General features: G+C 46.0%; 1 protein-coding gene across 1 annotated transcript in view; it reads left to right on the plus strand.

The window, feature by feature from the left end:
* The first annotated feature begins 2,681 nt into the window (after window positions 1–2,681).
* The window catches only part of LOC141155304 (TLR adapter interacting with SLC15A4 on the lysosome-like), a 52,429-nt gene continuing 31,687 nt past the window's right edge, over window positions 2,682–23,423 (plus strand). Inside the window, exon 1 of the mRNA XM_073642140.1 lies at window positions 2,682–3,275. Within this exon, the coding sequence (XP_073498241.1) occupies window positions 2,688–3,275 (588 nt within the window). The 5' untranslated portion in view covers window positions 2,682–2,687. The remainder of the gene's footprint in view (window positions 3,276–23,423) is intronic.

The raw sequence follows: 23,423 nt of genomic DNA on the forward strand, positions 1-23,423 counted from the left end.
AATGTATGTACACAGTGACTGCACCAGCAGAATAGTGAGTGCAGCTCTGGAGTATAATACAGGATGTAACTCAGGATCAGTAATGTAATGTATGTACACAGTGACTGCACCAGCAGAATAGTGAGTGCAGCTCTGGAGTATAATACAGGATGTAACTCAGGATCAGTAATGTAATGTATGTACACAGTGACTCCACCAGCAGAATAGTGAGTGCAGCTCTGGAGTATAATACAGGAGGTAACTCAGGAAGGATCAGTAATGTAATGTATGTACACAGTGACTGCACCAGCAGAATAGTGAGTGCAGCTCTGGAGTATAATACAGGATGTAACTCAGGATCAGTAATGTAATGTATGTACACAGTGACTGCACCAGCAGAATAGTGAGTGCAGCTCTGGAGTATAATACAGGATGTAACTCAGGATCAGTAATGTAATGTATGTACACAGTGACTGCACCAGCAGAATAGTGAGTGCAGCTCTGGAGTATAATACAGGATGTAACTCAGGATCAGTAATGTAATGTATGTACACAGTGACTGCACCAGCAGAATAGTGAGTGCAGCTCTGGAGTATAATACAGGATGTAACTCAGGATCAGTAATGTAATGTATGTACACAGTGACTGCACCAGCAGAATAGTGAGTGCAGCTCTGGAGTATAATACAGGATGTAACTCAGGATCAGTAATGTAATGTATGTACACAGTGACTCCACCAGCAGAATAGTGAGTGCAGCTCTGGAGTATAATACAGGAGGTAACTCAGGAAGGATCAGTAATGTAATGTATGTACACAGTGACTGCACCAGCAGAATAGTGAGTGCAGCTCTGGAGTATAATACAGGATGTAACTCAGGATCAGTAATGTAATGTATGTACACAGTGACTCCACCAGCAGAATAGTGAGTGCAGCTCTGGAGTATAATACAGGAGGTAACTCAGGAAGGATCAGTAATGTAATGTATGTACACAGTGACTGCACCAGCAGAATAGTGAGTGCAGCTCTGGAGTATAATACAGGATGTAACTCAGGATCAGTAATGTAATGTATGTACACAGTGACTCCACCAGCAGAATAGTGAGTGCAGCTCTGGAGTATAATACAGGAGGTAACTCAGGAAGGATCAGTAATGTAATGTATGTACACAGTGACTGCACCAGCAGAATAGTGAGTGCAGCTCTGGAGTATAATACAGGATGTAACTCAGGATCAGTAATGTAATGTATGTACACAGTGACTGCACCAGCAGAATAGTGAGTGCAGCTCTGGAGTATAATACAGGATGTAACTCAGGATCAGTAATGTAATGTATGTACACAGTGACTGCACCAGCAGAATAGTGAGTGCAGCTCTGGAGTATAATACAGGATGTAACTCAGGATCAGTAATGTAATGTATGTACACCGTGACTCCACCAGCAGAATAGTGAGTGCAGCTCTGCAGTATAATACTGGATGTAACTCAGGATCAGTAATGTAATGTATGTACACAGTGACTGCACCAGCAGAATAGTGAGTGCAGCTCTGGAGTATAATACAGGATGTAACTCAGGATCAGTAATGTAATGTATGTACACAGTGACTGCACCAGCAGAATAGTGAGTGCTGCTCTGGAGTATAATACAGGATGTAACTCAGGATCAGTAATGTAATGTATGTACACAGTGACTGCACCAGCAGAATAGTGAGTGCAGCTCTGGAGTATAATACAGGATGTAACTCGGGATCAGTAATGTAATGTATGTACACAGTGACTGCACCAGCAGAATAGTGAGTGAAGCTCTGGAGTATAATACAGGATGTTACTCAGGATCAGTAATGTAATGTATGTACACAGTGACTGCACCAGCAGAATAGTGAGTGCAGCTCTGCAGTATAATACTGGATGTAACTCAGGATCAGTAATGTAATGTATGTACACAGTGACTGCACCAGCAGAATAGTGAATGCAGCTCTGGAATATAATACAGGATGTAACTCAGGATCAGTAATGTAATGTATGTACACAGTGACTGCACCAGCAGAATAGTGAGTGCAGCTCTGGAGTATAATACAGGAGGTAACTCAGGATCAGTAATGTAATGTATGTACACAGTGACTGCACCAGCAGAATAGTGAGTGCAGCTCTGGAGTATAATACAGGATGTAACTCAGGATCAGTAATGTAATGTCTGTACACAGTGACTCCACCAGCAGCATACTGGGTGCAGCTCTGATCAGCTGCTAGTCAGTGTGGTGATTGCGGGTGTGGTGGCTGCAGATCCTGCTGTGAGCTCCTGATCTCTGAGAAACCAACACCTCTCCACCTGGGGACCTGCTTTCTCTCTTTCCCAGGGAGGGAGCGGGTTTCTGGGATGAGTGATGGAGCCAAGTCCCAGGCTTCTGCTTCCCGAACCAGGCCGGCGGGGGGCAGAAGAAACCAGCAACCGGCCTGCACATCAGAGGACTCGGGGGTGAGACGCTGCACCAGGAGTCGCAGCAATGTGGCTCCTACTCCCCCCGGGATTGTGGAGACCCCCAGAAGCCGCAAGGCTTCCAGCATGGAGGAAAAGCCTGACAGCGGCGTGCAAGATGGCGCTCCTTCCGGAGGAAAGCTGAGTGCTCACGGAGGTGAGGCAGACCTCCCTGAGGGGGGGTGGGCGCAGCAGGGACCCCGGGAGTCTGTGTCCACCTATGCCTCCCGGGTCATGATCCACCTCCGTGAGTATGAAGATGCCAGTAAGCTCATCAGGAGGCTCCGGGAGGAGCTGCGCTGCACAAGCGCCAAAGCTGCGGGGGCCTCCAAACCAAGGAAGGCAAAACTCCAAGCCGAGGTAAAAAGACTGAGCAGTGAAATTCAACACCTGGAACTTAGGAAAGCCACCATCAGAGAGCAGAGTGGTCCTTTCAAAGAAAAACTTATAAATGAAGACCGCTACAGAGAAATGGCTGATACCAGAGAGCAAAGGCAGATGGGGCTGCAGCCTGAGAGCCAGGTGGATGATGAGAGTGATGATGACCAGCAGGAAGCCCCACCTGGCAGCCTGCAAAGTCACCCGCAGGCCACGTGCAGCGAGCTCCCTGCAGGACAGGCGACAGTGACATCCGGTCGCAGTTCTGCCGGCTCTGGGGAGGACAGTGACAGCAGCGGCCAGGGAGGGGCGCTAATGGCGGAGATTAAGCTCCTGGAGTCCCCAGTGTGCCTCCAAAACTTCCATCTTGGTGACGATCTACCAGAAGAGGCACCTGGGGGCCACAAAAAGGCAAAGAAGACCAAGCCAAAGCTGCAGGAAGCGGTAAGATACGTATATGCCCCCCTCCCTGTACCCCCTGAGTCGGCGGCAGGCTCAGCTCGCTGTATAAGCCCCGTTGCCCAGCCCAGCCCGGGTTCTGCTGTGGATCCGGTGCAAAGGCGCGGGGAGATTACAGAGCGCGGTAGTGAGGCGCAGAGCTCCGTCTCTGCTTGTAGTAGTGGGGACGCAGCAGGAGGTGCATCAGCCAGAGGCTGGACAGTGAGGGCGGCCCGGCGGCGGGCGTTCCATCAGGCCACGATGCTGTGGTGCGCTCCTCAGTGGGAGGGGGGAGCAGCCCGGTGTCGGGGGCAGCTCTGGTAGCCTCGGCACCTCTGAATGCTGTTGCCGCTGATCACTTAGTTGAGAAGCGGCGGCAGTGTGAGGGGGCTGTCGGGGCTGAGCGTTCCGGTCCTCCCACAAAACTGCTATTTTGTGTTGGCGTCGCTGGTCCGGAAGATCCTGATGCTAAAGATCAGCGGCGCCTAACTGCAGCTAGAGATCAGCGGCACATTATACCAAATGCCAAACAGCGGAAATTACCGACCGATGATGTGGAGGGCACACATAAGACCGGGGGTGAGGTCGCCTCCAGCTCTATGGAGGTGACTGAGCCCCTTGTGCCAGATGCGGAGGTCAAAAGGTCATCCACCATTGTTACTGGTCCAGCAGGAATGAATGTGGTGGTGGAGGTGAATGAGGATAATTCATTGTCTAGTGGTGTGGCTGCTGGTTTGGTGGAGGGTGAGATGGAGGTGGGTAATGGTGATACTGTTGGGGCTGACGTGGTCACTGGTCCGGTTGCCCCCCCGGGGGTGGCAACACCTGTCCAGAGTTATGCCAGTGTCACCTCCGGGGCAAATAGGGCATCCTCCTCGTCTCCGGGCTTTGGGGACGGCATGTTGCAACGGCGCCTTCTGGAGGCTCTAAAGAAGAGGGAGAGATCACTAATGGTAGAGGGTCGAGAGGTTAATCTATCCTTCTGGATAGAGAGGCATGGCCTCGGGGCCTTCTGAGAGCAAAAAGGGGGAGATACAGTGTGGTCCCTCCCAACAGCCGGGCCAGGCAGTGTGCGTAGGAATGTGGTCCGTCTTCGGTGGAGGGGCAGTGATGCTTGTCCGCCAAGGTCTAAAGTTGTGGAGCTCCTGCTGAGGATGGGCTTCAAGGCGGTTGACATCTACGCCTTGATACATCCCTATTCCACGCCTGAGTTTGATGTCAGCTTTGTTCGGCCGGAGGGGCTTGAGCTCTTCTGGGCGAATTATGAGTTGGCAAAAAATGAGCCCGGCTGGCGAGACTTTGCCGTTCAGGCAGTGTCTCGCCAAAACCAGATCAAGAAAGTGACCGTGATGACTCGTAACGAGTCGCTTTCTTGCTATGACATCATGACGTGGCTTGGTCGGTATGGAGAGGTGGTGGAGATGCCAAAGAAAAACCGCAACGAGTTTGGTATCTGGTCAGGGGCCTGGACGTTTATGGTAAAACTTAAGCGTTCAGGTGGTACGGTTGCCCACATTCCATCGTCTGCCTTCCTGGGTAGGGATTGTATCCTGGTCTTCTACCAGGGGCAACCGAAGCTCTGTCACAGGTGCGGCGACCCCACACACTTCAGTGCAAACTGCACCGTGCAGAAATGCGCGTTGTGTGGGGGTGTCGGCCATCTTGCCGCCTCTTGTGTGGAGATTAGGTGCCACCTGTGTGGTGAGTTAGGCCACCCATTCAGCCGTTGTCCTCGCTCCTTTGCTAATGCAGTCGAGACCCCGGTGGGAGTAAGCCGTGAGGCCGATTCTGCTGGGGAGGGGACTAGCAGGGGTGGGGGAGCTGAGGGGCCAGGGAAGAAAAGCAATAAAAAGACGCCTGCCCAGCTGAGGTGTCTAGACAAGCGCAGACAGGAGAGGGAGCGGGGCGAGCCCCAGACTACCGGGGCAGCCCCTGTCCTGGATGCCAGTGTTGCTGCTGAAGCCCCGAGGGATGATGAGTTGGATGACGAGGTCAGGAGGATCCACAGGGAGGAAACTGCCTCTGCTTCAGAATCCTCCCATTATGAAAGTATGGATGAGGATAATAAGCGGTGGCTAGAGCACAAGCGTAAGCTCGGCACCAAAAAGAAGAGAAAGAAGGGAGATAAAACATCTTCTCCCGCTCTGACCAAGGTATCTAAGGAAGGTAAAACCGACTCCCCTCTAGTTGGTCTTTCTAACCGGTTCCAAGCCCTTGATAACATCTCTTCCTCTGAGGAGGAGGCTGAGGGTGAGGTTCCGGCTTCAGCGGAGCTTACAGGGGGCGCCGAGTCTCCTTCTCCTGGGGATGCAAGGTCCTTGGGGGGAGGGACTGGCCCAGAGTCCGGAGACGAGGACGAAAAAAGGAAAAATGTGGGAATGGACACTTCTGTGTCATTAAAGAGGGGGAAGGATTCCTCCTCTGAGGCAGAGGATAAGGGGAGTGGGAGGAAGAAAGCCATCTAACTCAATCACCAATGATGGCGGTACCCACTCCGTTGACGCTGGCGTCCATTAATGTCGCCAGCATTAAGTCAAACATGGCTAGATTTGCGGCCTTTGATTTTCTCAGCCGGGTTGAAGCTGACATTTTCTTTTTGCAAGAGACCAGGCTGCCAAACATGGCAGAGGTATTTAACACTAAGAGGGAGTGGAGACTCGGGCCCTCCTATTGGTCTCTTGCGGCCGAGCCGTATAGCGGAGTGGCGGTCCTTTTTACCGCACCGGTAGAATGCCGACGGGTTATTGAGTTAGAAATGGGGAGGTGCCTGATATTAGATGTCCTCATGAAGGGACAAGAGCTTCGGCTCATTAACATCTATGGTCCCCAATCTAAATGGGACCGGAAGTGTCTCTTTATGAGGATCAAGCCCTACCTTTTTACGAGTCGGCAGGTCGTCTTTGGAGGGGACTTCAACACTGTCACGAGGCCCCGGGATAGAGGAGGTTCCAGAGACAAGCTGACTTATGATAGCGTCGCCCTTAATAGTATAGCTAGTGAGGCTCGCCTGGTGGATGTCCACATCTGGCACACCGCAGGCCACGAGGGGTTCACCTATCATAGAGGTAACTGTAGGTCCAGGATAGACAGGTTTTATTTAAAGGAGGAAGCCGTTTCTTCAGCAGTATCTGTTGTTGAGGTGGAGTTCTCCGATCACTGTTTGATTTTGTTTTCCCTGAATGTTACAGAGACCCCCCGGATGGGAAGAGGCTTTTGGAGGCTCAATTCGTCTCTCTTGGAAGAAGCGGAGATAAGACAGTCCTTTGAGGATTTTCTTCAGAGCCAGGTACCCTTACTGGATCTTTGTAGTAGTAAGTCAGAGTGGTGGGAGATGTTTAAGAAAAGGGTGGCGAGATTCTTCCGCCAGCTCTCGAGCCTCAGGAGCCTGGACAGGTATCGCCTGTATCAGGGCCTGAGGAGGAAACTCGAGCATCTTGTCTCAACTGGAGGTAGCCGCGAGGAGATCTCCAGAGTGAAGTCTTTGCTAATGAGGTGTCAGTATGATAGACACGCATCTTTGGTTTTTGAGAGGGATTACGGGAAGTACCGCTCGCCCGACCCTTACAGAAACTGCAAGATGTCAGTGAATAGTAAAGTTGTTACAGGACTGGTTGACACTGCGGGGTCCCTGAAAAGATCCAGATCAGGGCTCCTGGAGGTCGTCAGATCCTTCTACTCGCACCTCTTGGGGAAGAGGGATCTGGATTGGGATGAGATGTCGGCTTTTCTGGCTGAAGCTGTCCCCGAACCAGGGGTAGACCCCTCTCTTGGCGTTTTGACAGAGATGATCAGGGAAGAGGAAGTTAAGTTGGCGATTGAAGGGCTTGCCCTGAAGAAATCTCCCGGTCCGGATGGCTTAACATCTGAATTCTATAAGACCTTTAAGGACGCCTTGGTTCCCCTCTTGACTGAGGTATTCAATGAGTGTCTTTCCTCGGGCACTCTGCCAAAGTCAATGAGGAGGTCTGCCCTGATCATCTTGTCAAAGGGTAAGGACCCATCTTGCATTGAGAATTGGCGTCCCATAGCGCTTCTCAATGCAGACAGGAAGGTTTTGGCAAAGGTGCTGTTTAATCGGCTGGTGAAATTTGCACCCCAGCTCCTTTCGGGGGCCCAGCATTGCTCTGTTCCGGGCCGCAGTACAATTAGTGCTGTACTCTGTGTCCGAGAGGCGGTGGAGCAGGGTAGGGCTGGCCACTGGAAGGGGTACATGCTGTCATTGGACCAGGCAAAAGCGTTTGATCGGATTAATCATGAGTACCTCTGGTCTGTCCTTCTGAGGTATGGCCTGCCGGGGGGGTTCGTTGATTGGCTTAAGACCTTGTTCTCTGGGGCAGAGAGTTTCCCGCTTGTGAACGGTTGGATTGGCAGCTCTTTTGAGGTTGGGTGTGGTGTTCGCCAGGGTTGTCCCTTGAGCCCGCTACTGTACGTGTTTGCGATTGACCCACTTCTTAGGAGGGTGGAGCGTGGACCGTTAGCTGGGATCGGGATGGACCGGGCAGCACCGGAAGCCACTCTGAGAGTGGTGGCGTATGCCGATGACGTCACCATTTTTGTTTCCTCTGATGGGGAGGCAGAATGGCTGATGTCAGAGGTAAATCGCTACTCGGAGGCATCCGGGTCTAAGATCAACCGGGATAAGTGTGAGAGTCTCTGGCTGGGAGGAGGAGATCCTGGTTTTGATCTCCCGGACACCCTTCCAGAACCCAAAGTCTCTGCAAAAGTTCTTGGCATCGAATTTGGCCAGGGGGATTACCCCAAACAAAATTGGGACAGCAGGCTAGAGATCGCCACTCAGAAGGTGAACCAATGGAAGGGTTGGTCTTTGACCCTAAGGGAAAGGGTAAACCTGATCAAAACTTACCTGCTCCCTTTGCTGATCTATCTGGGCAGTGTGTGCATCTTGCCAGAGCCTCTCTGGACTCGGGTCTACAGTTTGTTCTTTCAACTGTTATGGGGGAATAGACTGAACCTGGTCAAGAGGGAGGTTACTTACCGTACGAGGAGACTAGGAGGGTTGGGTATGGTCAACCCTGTGGTATTCCTTGTGAATACCTTCATTAAGATCAATATTGCAAACCTCTGGAAAGAGAGGGCTCCTCCGTGGGTATTCTCCTGTAAGGGATGGTTTCAGCCTTTCTTCCAGGAATGGGAGACAGGAGGGCAAGTGAAGGATCTCCGCACACCGCCTGGACATCTCCCGGCTTACGCTACCGTGGTTCTGAAGGTAATTCGCCGGTGGGGTCTGGGAATGTGGGAGGTCAGGACTCTGCCAAGGAAGCTCCTTGACAAAAGGGTTCTGTTGACCCATTTCAGAGGCCTCTGGCGCTCAGGGATTGCCCAAGTCGGGATCTTGGGGTGGGTCTGCATCTTTTGAATTCTATCAGGATCCCCTCGAAGGTTTGGGACTTGGCTTGGCGCTGCTTCCATGGGAAACTGTGTGTGAGGGACAATCTGAAGTGTAGGAGCTCTGAGGACCGGAACTGTCCTCGGGAGCATTGTGGTACCATGCTTGAAAGCATGGACCACTTCCTGCTTCGTTGTCCCTTTAACACAGAGGTGTACAACAGGGTGGGCGCCTCCATTGGCTGGCCCCGGCTGGCCGGTCTCTCTTACGCGGAATGGGCCTATGGAGCATTCGGGGACCTGGGTGGTCGGGACCGTTGCACCTTATTTCTAGTTAGCTCAGTGGTTAGGTATCACACGTGGAACGCACGGTGCTTAGTATCGACGCAGCGGAAAATCCTCCCAGTGGACGATGTGTTTAGGACCATACTCGGTGACCTGGTGAAGGTGCGTTCTCTGGAGTATGAGAGACTGGGTACACGGAGGGCCGCTCTCCTCTGGAGGGGCTTTTCTTTTAGTGTGCCCTAGTCTGGTCATCTCCTCTCCTGGTGGTGGGCTGCTGCTGACACCATAGATTTTTGTTTTTTTGATCAGTAGACAGTGATGTAGGGCTGCAGGCGCCGAACTTGGGCTTTGTCAGTTGTGGTTATTGTATTGTTTGTTTCTGTATATATTGTATATATGGGTTTGGGTGTAGGTGTTAGGTTGGGTGGAGGGAAAAGGGGGGAGGTGGGTTCATCTTGTGGGACACTGGTTATTTGGGTGAAAAACTGGCACTGCCTGATCTGGCCTATGGACGTTGGACTGAGGCATGAGACGCAGGACCAGCTCTCAGGTCAGTGCCGGGGAGGGACTGGTGGGCTCGAGTGTGGGGGGTTTTGTTTTGTCTTGTATATATTTGTATAGTTTGTATTTATTTTATTTATTTATTTAAAAAAAAAAAAAAAAAAAAGAATGTATATATTAGTATGTATATAATTTGTCGGTTATTGTTTATTATATTGTTATTATTTGTTTGGTAATCGGACCAGATGTCATGGTGTAGGTAGTTATTATTGTGTATATATGTATAATATGTGTGTGAGGAGAGAGGGAGCGGCTGGACCAGTTCATTACATTGTTTATTTTCTGGTTATTATTATTGTTATGTTTTTCATTTTTATAATAAAAGATCTACAGGATGTAACTCAGGATCAGTAATGTAATGTATGTACACAGTGACTGCACCAGCAGAATAGTGAGTGCAGCTCTGGAGTATAATACAGGATGTAACTCAGGATCAGTAATGTATGTACACAGTGACTGCACCAGCAGAATAGTGAGTGCAGCTCTGGAGTATAATACTGGATGTAACTCAGGATCAGTAATGTAATGTATGTACACAGTGACTCCACCAGCAGAATAGTGAGTGCAGCTCTGGAGTATAATACAGGAGGTAACTCAGGATCAGTAATGTAATATATGTACACAGTGACTGCACCAGCAGAATAGTGAGTGCAGCTCTGGAGTATAATACAGGATGTAACTCAGGATCAGTAATGTAATGTATGTACACAGTGACTGCACCAGTAGAATAGTGAGTGCAGCTCTGGAGTATAATACAGGATGTAACTCAGGATCAGTAATGTAATGTATGCACACAGTGACGGCACCAGCAGAATAGTGAGTGCAGCTCTGGAGTATAATACCGGGTGTAACTCAGGATCAGTAATGTAATGTATGTACACAGTGACTGCACCAGCAGAATAGTGAGTGCAGCTCTGGAGTATAATACAGGATGTAACTCAGGATCAGTAATGTAATGTATGTACACAGTGACTGCACCAGCAGAATAGTGAGTGCAGCTCTGGAGTATAATACTGGATGTAACTCAGGATCAGTAATGTAATGTATGTACACAGTGACTGCACCAGCAGAATAGTGAGTGCAACTCTGGAGTATAATACTGGATGTAACTCAGGATCAGTAATGTAATGTATGTACACAGTGACTCCACCAGCAGAATAGTGAGTGCAGCTCTGGAGTATAATACAGGAGGTAACTCAGGAAGGATCAGTAATGTAATGTATGTACACAGTGACTGCACCAGCAGAATAGTGAGTGCAGCTCTGGAGTATAATACAGGATGTAACTCAGGATCAGTAATGTAATGTATGTACACAGTGACTGCACCAGCAGAATAGTGAGTGCAGCTCTGGAGTATAAAACAGGAGATAACTCAGGATCAGTAATGTAATGTATGTACAGAGTGACTGCACCAGCAGAATAGTGAGTGCAGCTCTGGAGTATAATACTGGATGTAACTCAGGATCAGTAATGTAATGTATGTACACAGTGACTGCACCAGCAGAATAGTGAGTGCAGCTCTGGAGTATAATACAGGATGTAACTCAGGATCAGTAATGTATGTACACAGTGACTGCACCAGCAGAATAGTGAGTGCAGCTCTGGGGTATAATACAGGATGTAACTCAGGATCAGTAATGTAATGTATGTACACAGTGACTGCACCAGCAGAATAGTGAGTGCAGCTCTGGGGTATAATACAGGATGTAACTCAGTATCAGTAATGTAATGTATGTACACAGTGACTGCACCAGCAGAATAGTGAGTGCAGCTCTGGAGTATAATACAGGATGTAACTCAGGATCAGTAATGTAATGTATGTACACAGTGACTCCACCAGCAGAATAGTGAGTGCAGCTCTGGAGTATAATACTGGATGTAACTCAGGATCAGTAATGTAATGTATGTACACAGTGACTCCACCAGCAGAATAGTGAGTGCAGCTCTGGAGTATAATACAGGAGGTAACTCAGGATCAGTAATGTAATGTATGTACACAGTGACTGCACCAGCAGAATAGTGAGTGCAGCTCTGGAGTATAATACTGGATGTAACTCAGGATCAGTAATGTAATGTATGTACACAGTGACTGCACCAGCAGTATAGTGAGTGCAGCTCTGGAGTATAATACAGAATGTAACTCAGGATCAGTAATGTAATGTATGTACACAGTGACTCCACCAGCAGAATAGTGAGTGCAGCTCTGGAGTATAATACAGGAGGTAACTCAGGAAGGATCAGTAATGTAATGTATGTACACAGTGACTGCACCAGCAGAATAGTGAGTGCAGCTCTGGAGTATAATACAGGAAGTAACTCAGGATCAGTAATGTATGTACACAGTGACTGCACCAGCAGAATAGTGAGTGCAGCTCTGCAGTATAATACAGGATGTAACTCAGGATCAGTAATGTAATGTATGTACACAGTGACTCCACCAGCAGAATAGTGAGTGCAGCTCTGGAGTATAATACAGGATGTAACTCAGGATCAGTAATGTATGTACACAGTGACAGCACCAGCAGAATAGTGAGTGCAGCTCTGGAGTATAATACAGGATGTAACTCAGGATCAGTAATGTAATGTTTGTACACATTGACTGCACCAGCAGAATAGTGAGTGCAGCTCTGGAGTATAATACAGGATGTAACTCAGGATCAGTAATCTAATGTATGTACACAGTGACTGCACCAGCAGAATAGTGAGTGCAGCTCTGGAGTATAATACAGGATGTAACTCAGGATCAGTAATCTAATGTATGTACACAGTGTCTGCACCAGCAGAATAGTGAGTGCAGCTCTGGGGTATAATAGAGGATGTAACTTAGGATCAGGATTGTAATGCGTGTACACAGTGAGTGCACCAGCAGAATAATGAGTACAGCTCTGGAGTATAATACAGGATGTAACTCAGGATCAGTAATGTAATGTATGTACACAGTGACTGCACCAGCAGAATAGTGAGTGCAGCTCTGGAGTATAATACAGGATGTAACTCAGGATCAGTAATCTAATGTATGTACACAGTGACTGCACCAGCAGAATAGTGAGTGCAGCTCTGGGGTATAATACAGGATGTAACTCAGGATCAGTAATGTAACGTGTGTACACAGTGACTGCACCAGCAGAATAGTGAGTGCAGCTCTGGGGTATAATACAGGATGTAACTCAGGATCAGTACAGGATCAGTAATGTAATGTATGTACACAGTGACTGCACCAGCAGAATAGTGAGTGCAGCTCTGGTGAATAATACAGGATGTAACTCAGGATCAGTAATGTAATGTATGTACACAGTGACTGCACCAGCAGAATAGTTAGTGCAGCTCTGCAGTATAATACAGGATGCAACTCAGGATCAGTAATGTAATGTATGTACACCGTGACTGCACCAGCAGAATAGTGAGTGCAGCTCTGGGGTATAATACAGGATGTAACTCAGGATCAGTAATGTAATGTATGTACACCGTGACTGCACCAGCAGAATAGTGAGTGCAGCTCTGGGGTATAATACAGGATGTAACTCAGGATCAGTAATGTAATGTATGTACACCGTGACTACACCAGCAGAATAGTGAGTGCAGCTCTGGGGTATAATACAGGATGTAACTCAGGATCAGTAATGTAATGTATGTACACAGTGACTGCACCAGCAGAATAGTGAGTGCAGCTCTGGGGTATAATACAGGATGTAACTCAGGATCAGTAATGTAATGTATGTACACAGTGACTGCACCAGCACAATAGTGAGTGCAGCTCTGGAGTATAATGCAGGATGTAACTCAGGATCAGTAATGCAATATATATACACTGTGACTGCACCAGCAGAATAGGGAGTGCAGCTCTGGAGTATAATACAGGAGGTAACTCAGGATCAGTACAGGATCAGTATTGTAATGTATGTACACAGTGACTGCACCAGCAGAATAGTGAGTACAGCTCTGGAGTATAATACAGGATGTAACTCAGGATCAGTAATGTATGTACACAGTGACTGCACCAGCAGAATAGTGAGTGCAGCTCTGGAGTATAATACTGGATGTAACTCAGGATCAGTAATGTAATGTATGTACACAGTGACTGCACCAGCAGAATAGTGAGTGCAGCTCTGGGGTATAATACAGGATGTAACTCAGGAGCAGTAATGTAATGTATGTACACAGTGACTGCACCAGCAGAATAGTGAGTGCAGCTCTGGAGTATAATACAGGATGTAACTCAGGATCAGTACAGGATCAGTATTGTAATGTATGTACACAGTGACTGCACCAGCAGAATAGTGAGTACAGCTCTGGGGTATAATACAGGATGTAACTCAGGATCAGTAATGTAATGTATGTACACAGTGACTGCACCAGCAGAATAGTGAGTGCAGCTCTGGAATATAATGCAGGATGTAACTCAGGATAAGTAATGTGTGTACACAGTGACTGCACCAGCAGAATAGTGAGTGCAGCTCTGGGGTATAATACAGGATGTAACTCAGGATCAGTACAGGATCAGTAATGTAATATATGTACACAGTGACTGCACCAGCAGAATAGTGAGTACAGCTCTGGGGTATAATAGAGGACGTAACTCAGGATCAGTAATGTAATGTATGTACACAGTGACTGCACCAGCAGAATAGTGAGTGCAGCTCTGGAGTATAATGCAGGATGTAACTCAGGATCAGTACAGGATCAGTAATATAATGTATGTACACAGTGACTGCACCAGCAGAATAGTGAGTGCAGCTCTGGAGTATAATACAGGATGTAAATCAGGATCAGTAATGTAATGTATGTACACAGTGACTGCACCAGCTGAATAGTGAGTGCAGCTCTGGGGTATAATACAGGATGTAACTCAGGATCAGTAATGTAATGTATGTACACAGTGACTGCACCAGCAGAATAGTGAGTGCAGCTCTGGAGTATAATACAGGATGTAATTTAGGATCAGTAATGTAATGTATGTACACAGTGACTGCACCAGCAAAATAGTGAGTGCAGCTCTGGAGTATAATACAGGATGTAACTCAGGATCAGTAATGTGTGTACACAGTGACTGCACCAGCAGAATAGTGAGTGCAGCTCTGGAGTATAATACAGAATGTAACTCAGGATCAGTAATGTAATGTATGTACACAGTGACTGCACCAGCAGAATAGTGAGTGCAGCTCTGGGGTATAATACAGGATGTAACTCAGGATCAGTAATGTAATGTATGTACACAGTGACTGCACCAGCAGAATAGTGAGTGCAGCTCTGGGGTATAATACAGGATGTAACTCAGGATCAGTAATGTAATGTATGTACACAGTGACTGCACCAGCACAATAGTGAGTGCAGCTCTGGAGTATAATACAGGAGGAACTCGGGATCAGTAATGTATGTACACAGTGACTGCACCAGCAGAATAGTGAGTGCAGCTCTGTTGTATAATACAGGACGTAACTCAGGATCAGTAATGTATGTACACAGTGACTGCACCAGCAGAATAGTGAGTGCAGCTCTGGAGTATAATACTGGATGCAACTCAGGATCAGTAATGTAATGTATGTACACAGTGACTGCACCAGCAGAATAGTGAGTGCAGCTCTGGGGTATAATACAGGATGTAACTCAGGATCAGTAATGTAATGTATGTACACAGTGACTGCACCAGCAGAATAGTGAGTGCAGCTCTGGAGTATAATACAGAATGTAACTCAGGATCAGTAATGTATGTACACAGTGACTGCACCAGCAGAATAGTGAGTGCAGCTCTGGAGTATAATACTGGATGCAACTCAGGATCAGTAATGTAATGTATGTACACAGTGACTGCACCAGCAGAATAGTGAGTGCAGCTCTGGGGTATAATACAGGATGTAACTCAGGATCAGTAATGTAATGTATGTACACAGTGACTTAACCAGCAGAATAGTGAGTGCAGCTCTGGAGTATAATACAGGATGTAACTCAGGATCAGTAATGTAATGTATGTACACTGTGACTGCACCAGCAGAATAGTAAGTGCAGCTCTGTAGTATAATACAGGAGGTAACTCAGGATCAGTACAGGATCAGTATTGTAATGTATGTACACAGTGACTTCACCAGCAGAATAGTGAGTGCAGCTCTGGAGTATAATACAGGATGTAACTCAGGATCAGTAATGTAATGTATGTACACAGTGACTGCACCAGCAGAATAGTGAGTATAGCTCTGGGGTATAATACAGGATATAACTCAGGATCAGTATTGTAATGTATGTACACAGTGACTGCACCAGCAGAATAGTGAGTGCAGCACTGGAGTATAATACAGGATGTAACTCAGGATCAGTATTGTAATGTGTGTACACAGTGACTGCACCAGCAGAATAGTGAGTGCAGCTTTGGAGTATAATACAGGATGTAACTCAGGATCAGTAATGTAATGTATGTACACAGTGACTGCACCAGCAGAATAGTGAGTGCAGCTCTGGAGTATAATACAGGATGTAACTCAGGATCAGTAATGTAATGTATGTACACAGTGACTCCACCAGCAGAATAGTGAGTGCAGCTCTGGAGTATAATACTGGATGTAACTCAGGATCAGTAATGTAATGTATGTACACAGTGACTCCACCAGCAGAATAGTGAGTGCAGCTCTGGAGTATAATACAGGAGGTAACTCAGGATCAGTAATGTAATGTATGTACACAGTGACTGCACCAGCAGAATAGTGAGTGCAGCTCTGGAGTATAATAGAGGATGTAACTCAGGATCAGTAATGTAATGTATGTACGCAGTGACTCCACCAGCAGAATAGTGAGTGCAGCTCTGGAGTATAATACTGGATGTAACTCAGGATCAGTAATGTAATGTATGTACACAGTGACTGCACCAGCAGTATAGTGAGTGCAGCTCTGGAGTATAATACAGAATGTAACTCAGGATCAGTAATGTAATGTATGTACACAGTGACTCCACCAGCAGAATAGTGAGTGCAGCTCTGGAGTATAATACAGGAAGTAACTCAGGATCAGTAATGTATGTACACAGTGACTGCACCAGCAGAATAGTGAGTGCAGCTCTGCAGTATAATACAGGATGTAACTCAGGATCAGTAATGTAATGTATGTACACAGTGACTCCACCAGCAGAATAGTGAGTGCAGCTCTGGAGTATAATACAGGATGTAACTCAGGATCAGTAATGTAATGTATGTACACAGTGACTGCACCAGCAGAATAGTGAGTGCAGCTCTGGAGTATAATACAGGATGTAACTCAGGATCAGTAATGTATGTACACAGTGACTGCACCAGCAGAATAGTGAATGCAGCTCTGGAGTATAATACAGGACGTAACTCAGGATCAGTAATGTAATGTATGTACACAGGGACTGCACCAGCAGAATAGTGAGTGCAGCTCTGCAGTATAATACAGGATGTAACTCAGGATTAGTAATGTAATGTATGTACACCGTGACTGCACCAGCAGAATAGTGAGTGCAGCTCTGGAGTATAATACAGGATGTAACTCAGGATCAGTAATGTAATGTATGTACACAGTGACAGCACCAGCAGAATAGTGAGTGCAGCTCTGGAGTATAATACAGGATGTAACTCAGAATCAGTAATGTAATGTATGTACACAGTGACTGCACCAGCAGAATAGTGTGTGCAGCTCTGGAGTATAATACAGAATGTAACTCAGGATCAGTAATGTAATGTATGTACACAGTGACTGCACCAGCAGAATAGTGAGTGCAGCTCTGGAGTATAATACAGGATGTAACTCAGGATCAGTAATGTAATGTATGTACACAGTGACTGCACCAGCAGAATAGTGAGTGCAGCTCTGGAGTATAATACAGGATGTAACTCAGGATCAGTAACCTAATGTATGTACACAGTGACTGCACCAGCAGAATAGTGAGTGTAGCTCTGGAGTATAATACAGGATGTAACTCAGGATCAATAATCTAATGTATGTACACAGTGACTGCACCAGCAGAATAGTGAGTGCAGCTCTGGGGTATAATACAGAATGTAACTCAGGATCAGTACAGGATCAGTAATGTAATGTATGTACACAGTGACTGCACCAGCAGAATAGTGAGTACAGCTCTGGAGTATAATACAGGATGTAACTCAGGATCAGTACAGGATCAGTAATGTAATGTATGTACACAGTGACTGCACCAGCAGAATAGTGAGTGCAGCTCTGGGGTATAATACAGATGTAACTCAGGATCAGTACAGGATCAGTAATGTAATGTATGTACACAGTGACTGCACCAGCAGAATAGTGAGTACAGCTCTGGAGTATAATACAGGATGTAACTCAGGATCAGTAATGTAATGTATGTACACAGTGACTGCACCAGCAGAATAGTGAGTGCAGCTCTGCAGTATAATACAGGATGTAACTCAGGATCAGTAATGTAATGTATGTACACAGTGACTCCACCAGCAGAATAGTGAGTGCAGCTCTGGAGTATAATACAGGATGTAACTCAGGATCAGTAATGTAATGTATGTACACAGTGACTGCACCAGCAGAATAGTGAGTGCAGCTCTGGAGTATAATACAGGATGTAACTCAGGATCAGTAATGTATGTACACAGTGACTGCACCAGCAGAATAGTGAATGCAGCTCTGGAGTATAATACAGGACGTAACTCAGGATCAGTAATGTAATGTATGTACACAGGGACTGCACCAGCAGAATAGTGAGTGCAGCTCTGGAGTATAATACAGGATGTAACTCAGGATCAATAATCTAATGTATGTACACAGTGACTGCACCAGCAGAATAGTGAGTGCAGCTCTGCAGTATAATACAGGATGCAACTCAGGATCAATAATCTAATGTATGTACACAGTGACTGCACCAGCAGAATAGTGAGTGCAGCTCTGGGGTATAATACAGGATGTAACTCACGATCAGTAATGTAATGTATGTACACCGTGACTGCACCAGCAGAATAGTGAGTGCAGCTCTGGGGTATAATACAGGATGTAACTCAGGATCAGTAATGTATGTACACAGTGACTGCACCAGCTGAATAGTGAGTGCAGCTCTGGAGTATAATACTGGATGTAACTCAGGATCAGTAATGTAATGTATGTACACAGTGACTGCACCAGCAGAATAGTGAGTGCAGCTCTGGGGTATAATACAGGATGTAACTCAGGATCAGTAATGTAATGTATGTACACAGTGACTGCACCAGCACAATAGTGAGTGCAGCTCTGGAGTATAATACAGGATGTAACTCAGGATCAGTAATGCAATGTATATACACTGTGACTGCACCAGCAGAATAGTGAGTGCAGCTCTGGAGTATAATACAGGAGGTAACTCAGGATCAGTACAGGATCAGTATTGTAATGTATGTACACATTGACTGCACCAGCAGAATAGTGAGAACAGCTCTGGAGTATAATACAGGATGTAACTCAGGATCAGTAATGTATGTACACAGTGACTGCACCAGCAGAATAGTGAGTGCAGCTCTGGGGTATAATACAGGATGTAACTCAGGATCAGTAATGTAATGTATGTACACAGTGACTGCACCAGCAGAATAGTGAGTGCAGCTCTGGGGTATAATACAGGATGTAACTCAGGATCAGTAATGTAAGGTATGTACACAGTGACTGCACCAGCAGAATAGTGAGTGCAGCTCTGGGGTATAATACAGGATGTAACTCAGGATCAGTAATGTAATGTATGTACACAGTGACTGCACCAGCAGAATAGTGAGTGCAGCTCTGGAGTATAATACAGGATGTAACTCAGGATCAGTAATGCAATGTATATACCCTGTGACTGCACCAGCAGAATAGTGAGTGCAGCTCTGGAGTACAATACAGTAGGTAACTCAGGATCAGTAATGTAATGTATGTACACAGTGACTGCACCAGCAGAATAGTGAGTGCAGCTCTGGAGTATAATACAGGATGTAACTCAGGATCAGTACAGGATCAGTATTGTAATGTATGTACACAGTGACTGCACCAGCAGAATAGTGAGTACAGCTCTGGGGTATAATACAGGATGTAACTCAGGATCAGTAATGTAATGTATGTACACAGTGACTGCACCAGCAGAATAGTGAGTGCAGCTCTGGAGTATAATGCAGGATATAACTCAGGATCAGTAATGTGTGTACACAGTGACTGCATCAGCAGAATAGTGAGTACAGCTCTGGGGTATAATACAGGACGTAACTCAGGATCAGTAATGTAATGTATGTACACAGTGACTGCACCAGCAGAATAGTGAGTGCAGCTCTGGAGTATAATGCAGGATGTAACTGAGGATCAGTACAGGATCAGTAATATAATGTATGTACACAGTGACTGCACCAGCTGAATAGTGAGTGCAGCTCTGGGGTATAATACAGGATGTAACTCAGGATCAGTAATGTAATGTATGTACACAGTGACTGCACCAGCAAAATAGTGAGTGCAGCTCTGGAGTATAATACAGGATGTAACTCAGGATCAGTAATGTGTGTACACAGTGACTGCACCAGCAGAATAGTGAGTGCAGCTCTGGAGTATAATACAGAATGTAACTCAGGATCAGTAATGTAATATATGTACACAGTGACTGCACCAGCAGAATAGTGAGTGCAGCTCTGGAGTATAATACAGGATGTAACTCAGGATCAGTAATGTAATGTATGTACCCAGTGACTGCACCAGCAGAATAGTGAGTGCAGCTCTGGAGTATAATACAGGATGTAACTCAGGATCAGTAATGTAATGTATGTACACAGTGACTGCACCAGCAGAATAGTGAGTGCAGCTCTGGGGTATAATACAGGATGTAACTCGGGATCAGTAATGTAATGTATGTACACAGTGACTGCACCAGCACAATAGTGAGTGCAGCTCTGGAGTATAATACAGGATGTAACTCAGGATCAGTAATGTAATGTATGTACACAGTGACTGCACCAGGAGAATAGTGAGTGCAGCTCTGGAGTATAATACAGGAGGTAACTCAGGATCAGTAATGTAATGTATGTACACCGTGACTGCACCAGCAGAATAGTGAGTGCAGCTCTGGAGTATAATACAGGATGTAACTCAGGATCAGTAATGTAATACATGTACACAGTGACTGCACCAGCAGAATAGTGAGTGCAGCTCAGGAGTATAATACAGGATGTAACTCAGGATCAGTTAAGTAATGTATGTACACAGTGACTGCACCAGCAGAATAGTGAATGCAGCTCTGGAGTATAATACAGGACGTAACTCAGGATCAGTAATGTAATGTATGTACACAGGGACTGCACCAGCAGAATAGTGAGTGCAGCTCTGCAGTATAATACAGGATGTAACTCAGGATTAGTAATGTAATGTATGTACACCGTGACTGCACCAGCAGAATAGTGAGTGCAGCTCTGGAGTATAATACAGGATGTAACTCAGGATCAGTAATGTATGTACACAGTGACTGCACCAGCAGAATAGTCAGTGCAGCTCTGGAGTATAATACAGGATGTAACTCAGGATCATTAATGTAATGTATGTACACAGTGACAGCACCAGCAGAATAGTGAGTGCAGCTCTGGAGTATAATACAGGATGTAACTCAGGATCAGTAATGTAATGTTTGTACACATTGACTGCACCAGCAGAATAGTGAGTGCAGCTCTGGAGTATAATACAGGATGTAACTCAGGATCAGTAATCTAATGTATGTACACAGTGACTGCACCAGCAGAATAGTGAGTGCAGCTCTGGAGTATAATACAGGATGTAACTCAGGATCAGTAATCTAATGTATGTACACAGTGTCTGCACCAGCAGAATAGTGAGTGCAGCTCTGGGGTATAATAGAGGATGTAACTTAGGATCAGGATTGTAATGCGTGTACACAGTGAGTGCACCAGCAGAATAATGAGTACAGCTCTGGAGTATAATACAGGATGTAACTCAGGATCAGTAATGTAATGTATGTACACAGTGACTGCACCAGCAGAATAGTGAGTGCAGCTCTGGAGTATAATACAGGATGTAACTCAGGATCAGTAATCTAATGTATGTACACAGTGACTGCACCAGCAGAATAGTGAGTGCAGCTCTGGGGTATAATACAGGATGTAACTCAGGATCAGTAATGTAACGTGTGTACACAGTGACTGCACCAGCAGAATAGTGAGTGCAGCTCTGGGGTATAATACAGGATGTAACTCAGGATCAGTACAGGATCAGTAATGTAATGTATGTACACAGTGACTGCACCAGCAGAATAGTGAGTGCAGCTCTGCAGTATAATACAGGATGCAACTCAGGATCAGTAATGTAATGTATGTACACCGTGACTGCACCAGCAGAATAGTGAGTGCAGCTCTGGGGTATAATACAGGATGTAACTCAGGATCAGTAATGTAATGTATGTACACCGTGACTACACCAGCAGAATAGTGAGTGCAGCTCTGGGGTATAATACAGGATGTAACTCAGGATCAGTAATGTAATGTATGTACACAGTGACTGCACCAGCAGAATAGTGAGTGCAGCTCTGGGGTATAATACAGGATGTAACTCAGGATCAGTAATGTAATGTATGTACACAGTGACTGCACCAGCACAATAGTGAGTGCAGCTCTGGAGTATAATGCAGGATGTAACTCAGGATCAGTAATGCAATATATATACACTGTGACTGCACCAGCAGAATAGGGAGTGCAGCTCTGGAGTATAATACAGGAGGTAACTCAGGATCAGTACAGGATCAGTATTGTAATGTATGTACACAGTGACTGCACCAGCAGAATAGTGAGTACAGCTCTGGAGTATAATACAGGATGTAACTCAGGATCAGTAATGTATGTACACAGTGACTGCACCAGCAGAATAGTGAGTGCAGCTCTGGAGTATAATACTGGATGTAACTCAGGATCAGTAATGTAATGTATGTACACAGTGACTGCACCAGCAGAATAGTGAGTGCAGCTCTGGAGTATAATACAGGATGTAACTCAGGATCAGTACAGGATCAGTATTGTAATGTATGTACACAGTGACTGCACCAGCAGAATAGTGAGTACAGCTCTGGGGTATAATACAGGATGTAACTCAGGATCAGTAATGTAATGTATGTACACAGTGACTGCACCAGCAGAATAGTGAGTGCAGCTCTGGAATATAATGCAGGATGTAACTGAGGATAAGTAATGTGTGTACACAGTGACTGCACCAGCAGAATAGTGAGTGCAGCTCTGGGGTATAATACAGGATGTAACTCAGGATCAGTACAGGATCAGTAATGTAATATATGTACACAGTGACTGCACCAGCAGAATAGTGAGTACAGCTCTGGGGTATAATAGAGGACGTAACTCAGGATCAGTAATGTAATGTATGTACACAGTGACTGCACCAGCAGAATAGTGAGTGCAGCTCTGGAGTATAATGCAGGATGTAACTCAGGATCAGTACAGGATCAGTAATATAATGTATGTACACAGTGACTGCACCAGCAGAATAGTGAGTGCAGCTCTGGAGTATAATACAGGATGTAAATCAGGATCAGTAATGTAATGTATGTACACAGTGACTGCACCAGCTGAATAGTGAGTGCAGCTCTGGGGTATAATACAGGATGTAACTCAGGATCAGTAATGTAATGTATGTACACAGTGACTGCACCAGCAGAATAGTGAGTGCAGCTCTGGAGTATAATACAGGATGTAATTTAGGATCAGTAATGTAATGTATGTACACAGTGACTGCACCAGCAAAATAGTGAGTGCAGCTCTGGAGTATAATACAGGATGTAACTCAGGATCAGTAATGTGTGTACACAGTGACTGCACCAGCAGAATAGTGAGTGCAGCTCTGGAGTATAATACAGAATGTAACTCAGGATCAGTAATGTAATGTATGTACACAGTGACTGCACCAGCAGAATAGTGAGTGCAGCTCTGGAGTATAATACAGGATGTAACTCAGGATCAGTATTGTAATGTATGTACACAG

The sequence above is a fragment of the Phyllobates terribilis genome, unplaced genomic scaffold, assembly GCF_046119375.1.
Source record: "Phyllobates terribilis strain yellow unplaced genomic scaffold, ASM4611937v1 Scaffold_7__3_contigs__length_470593459, whole genome shotgun sequence".
Classification (NCBI taxonomy): Eukaryota; Metazoa; Chordata; class Amphibia; order Anura; family Dendrobatidae; genus Phyllobates; species Phyllobates terribilis.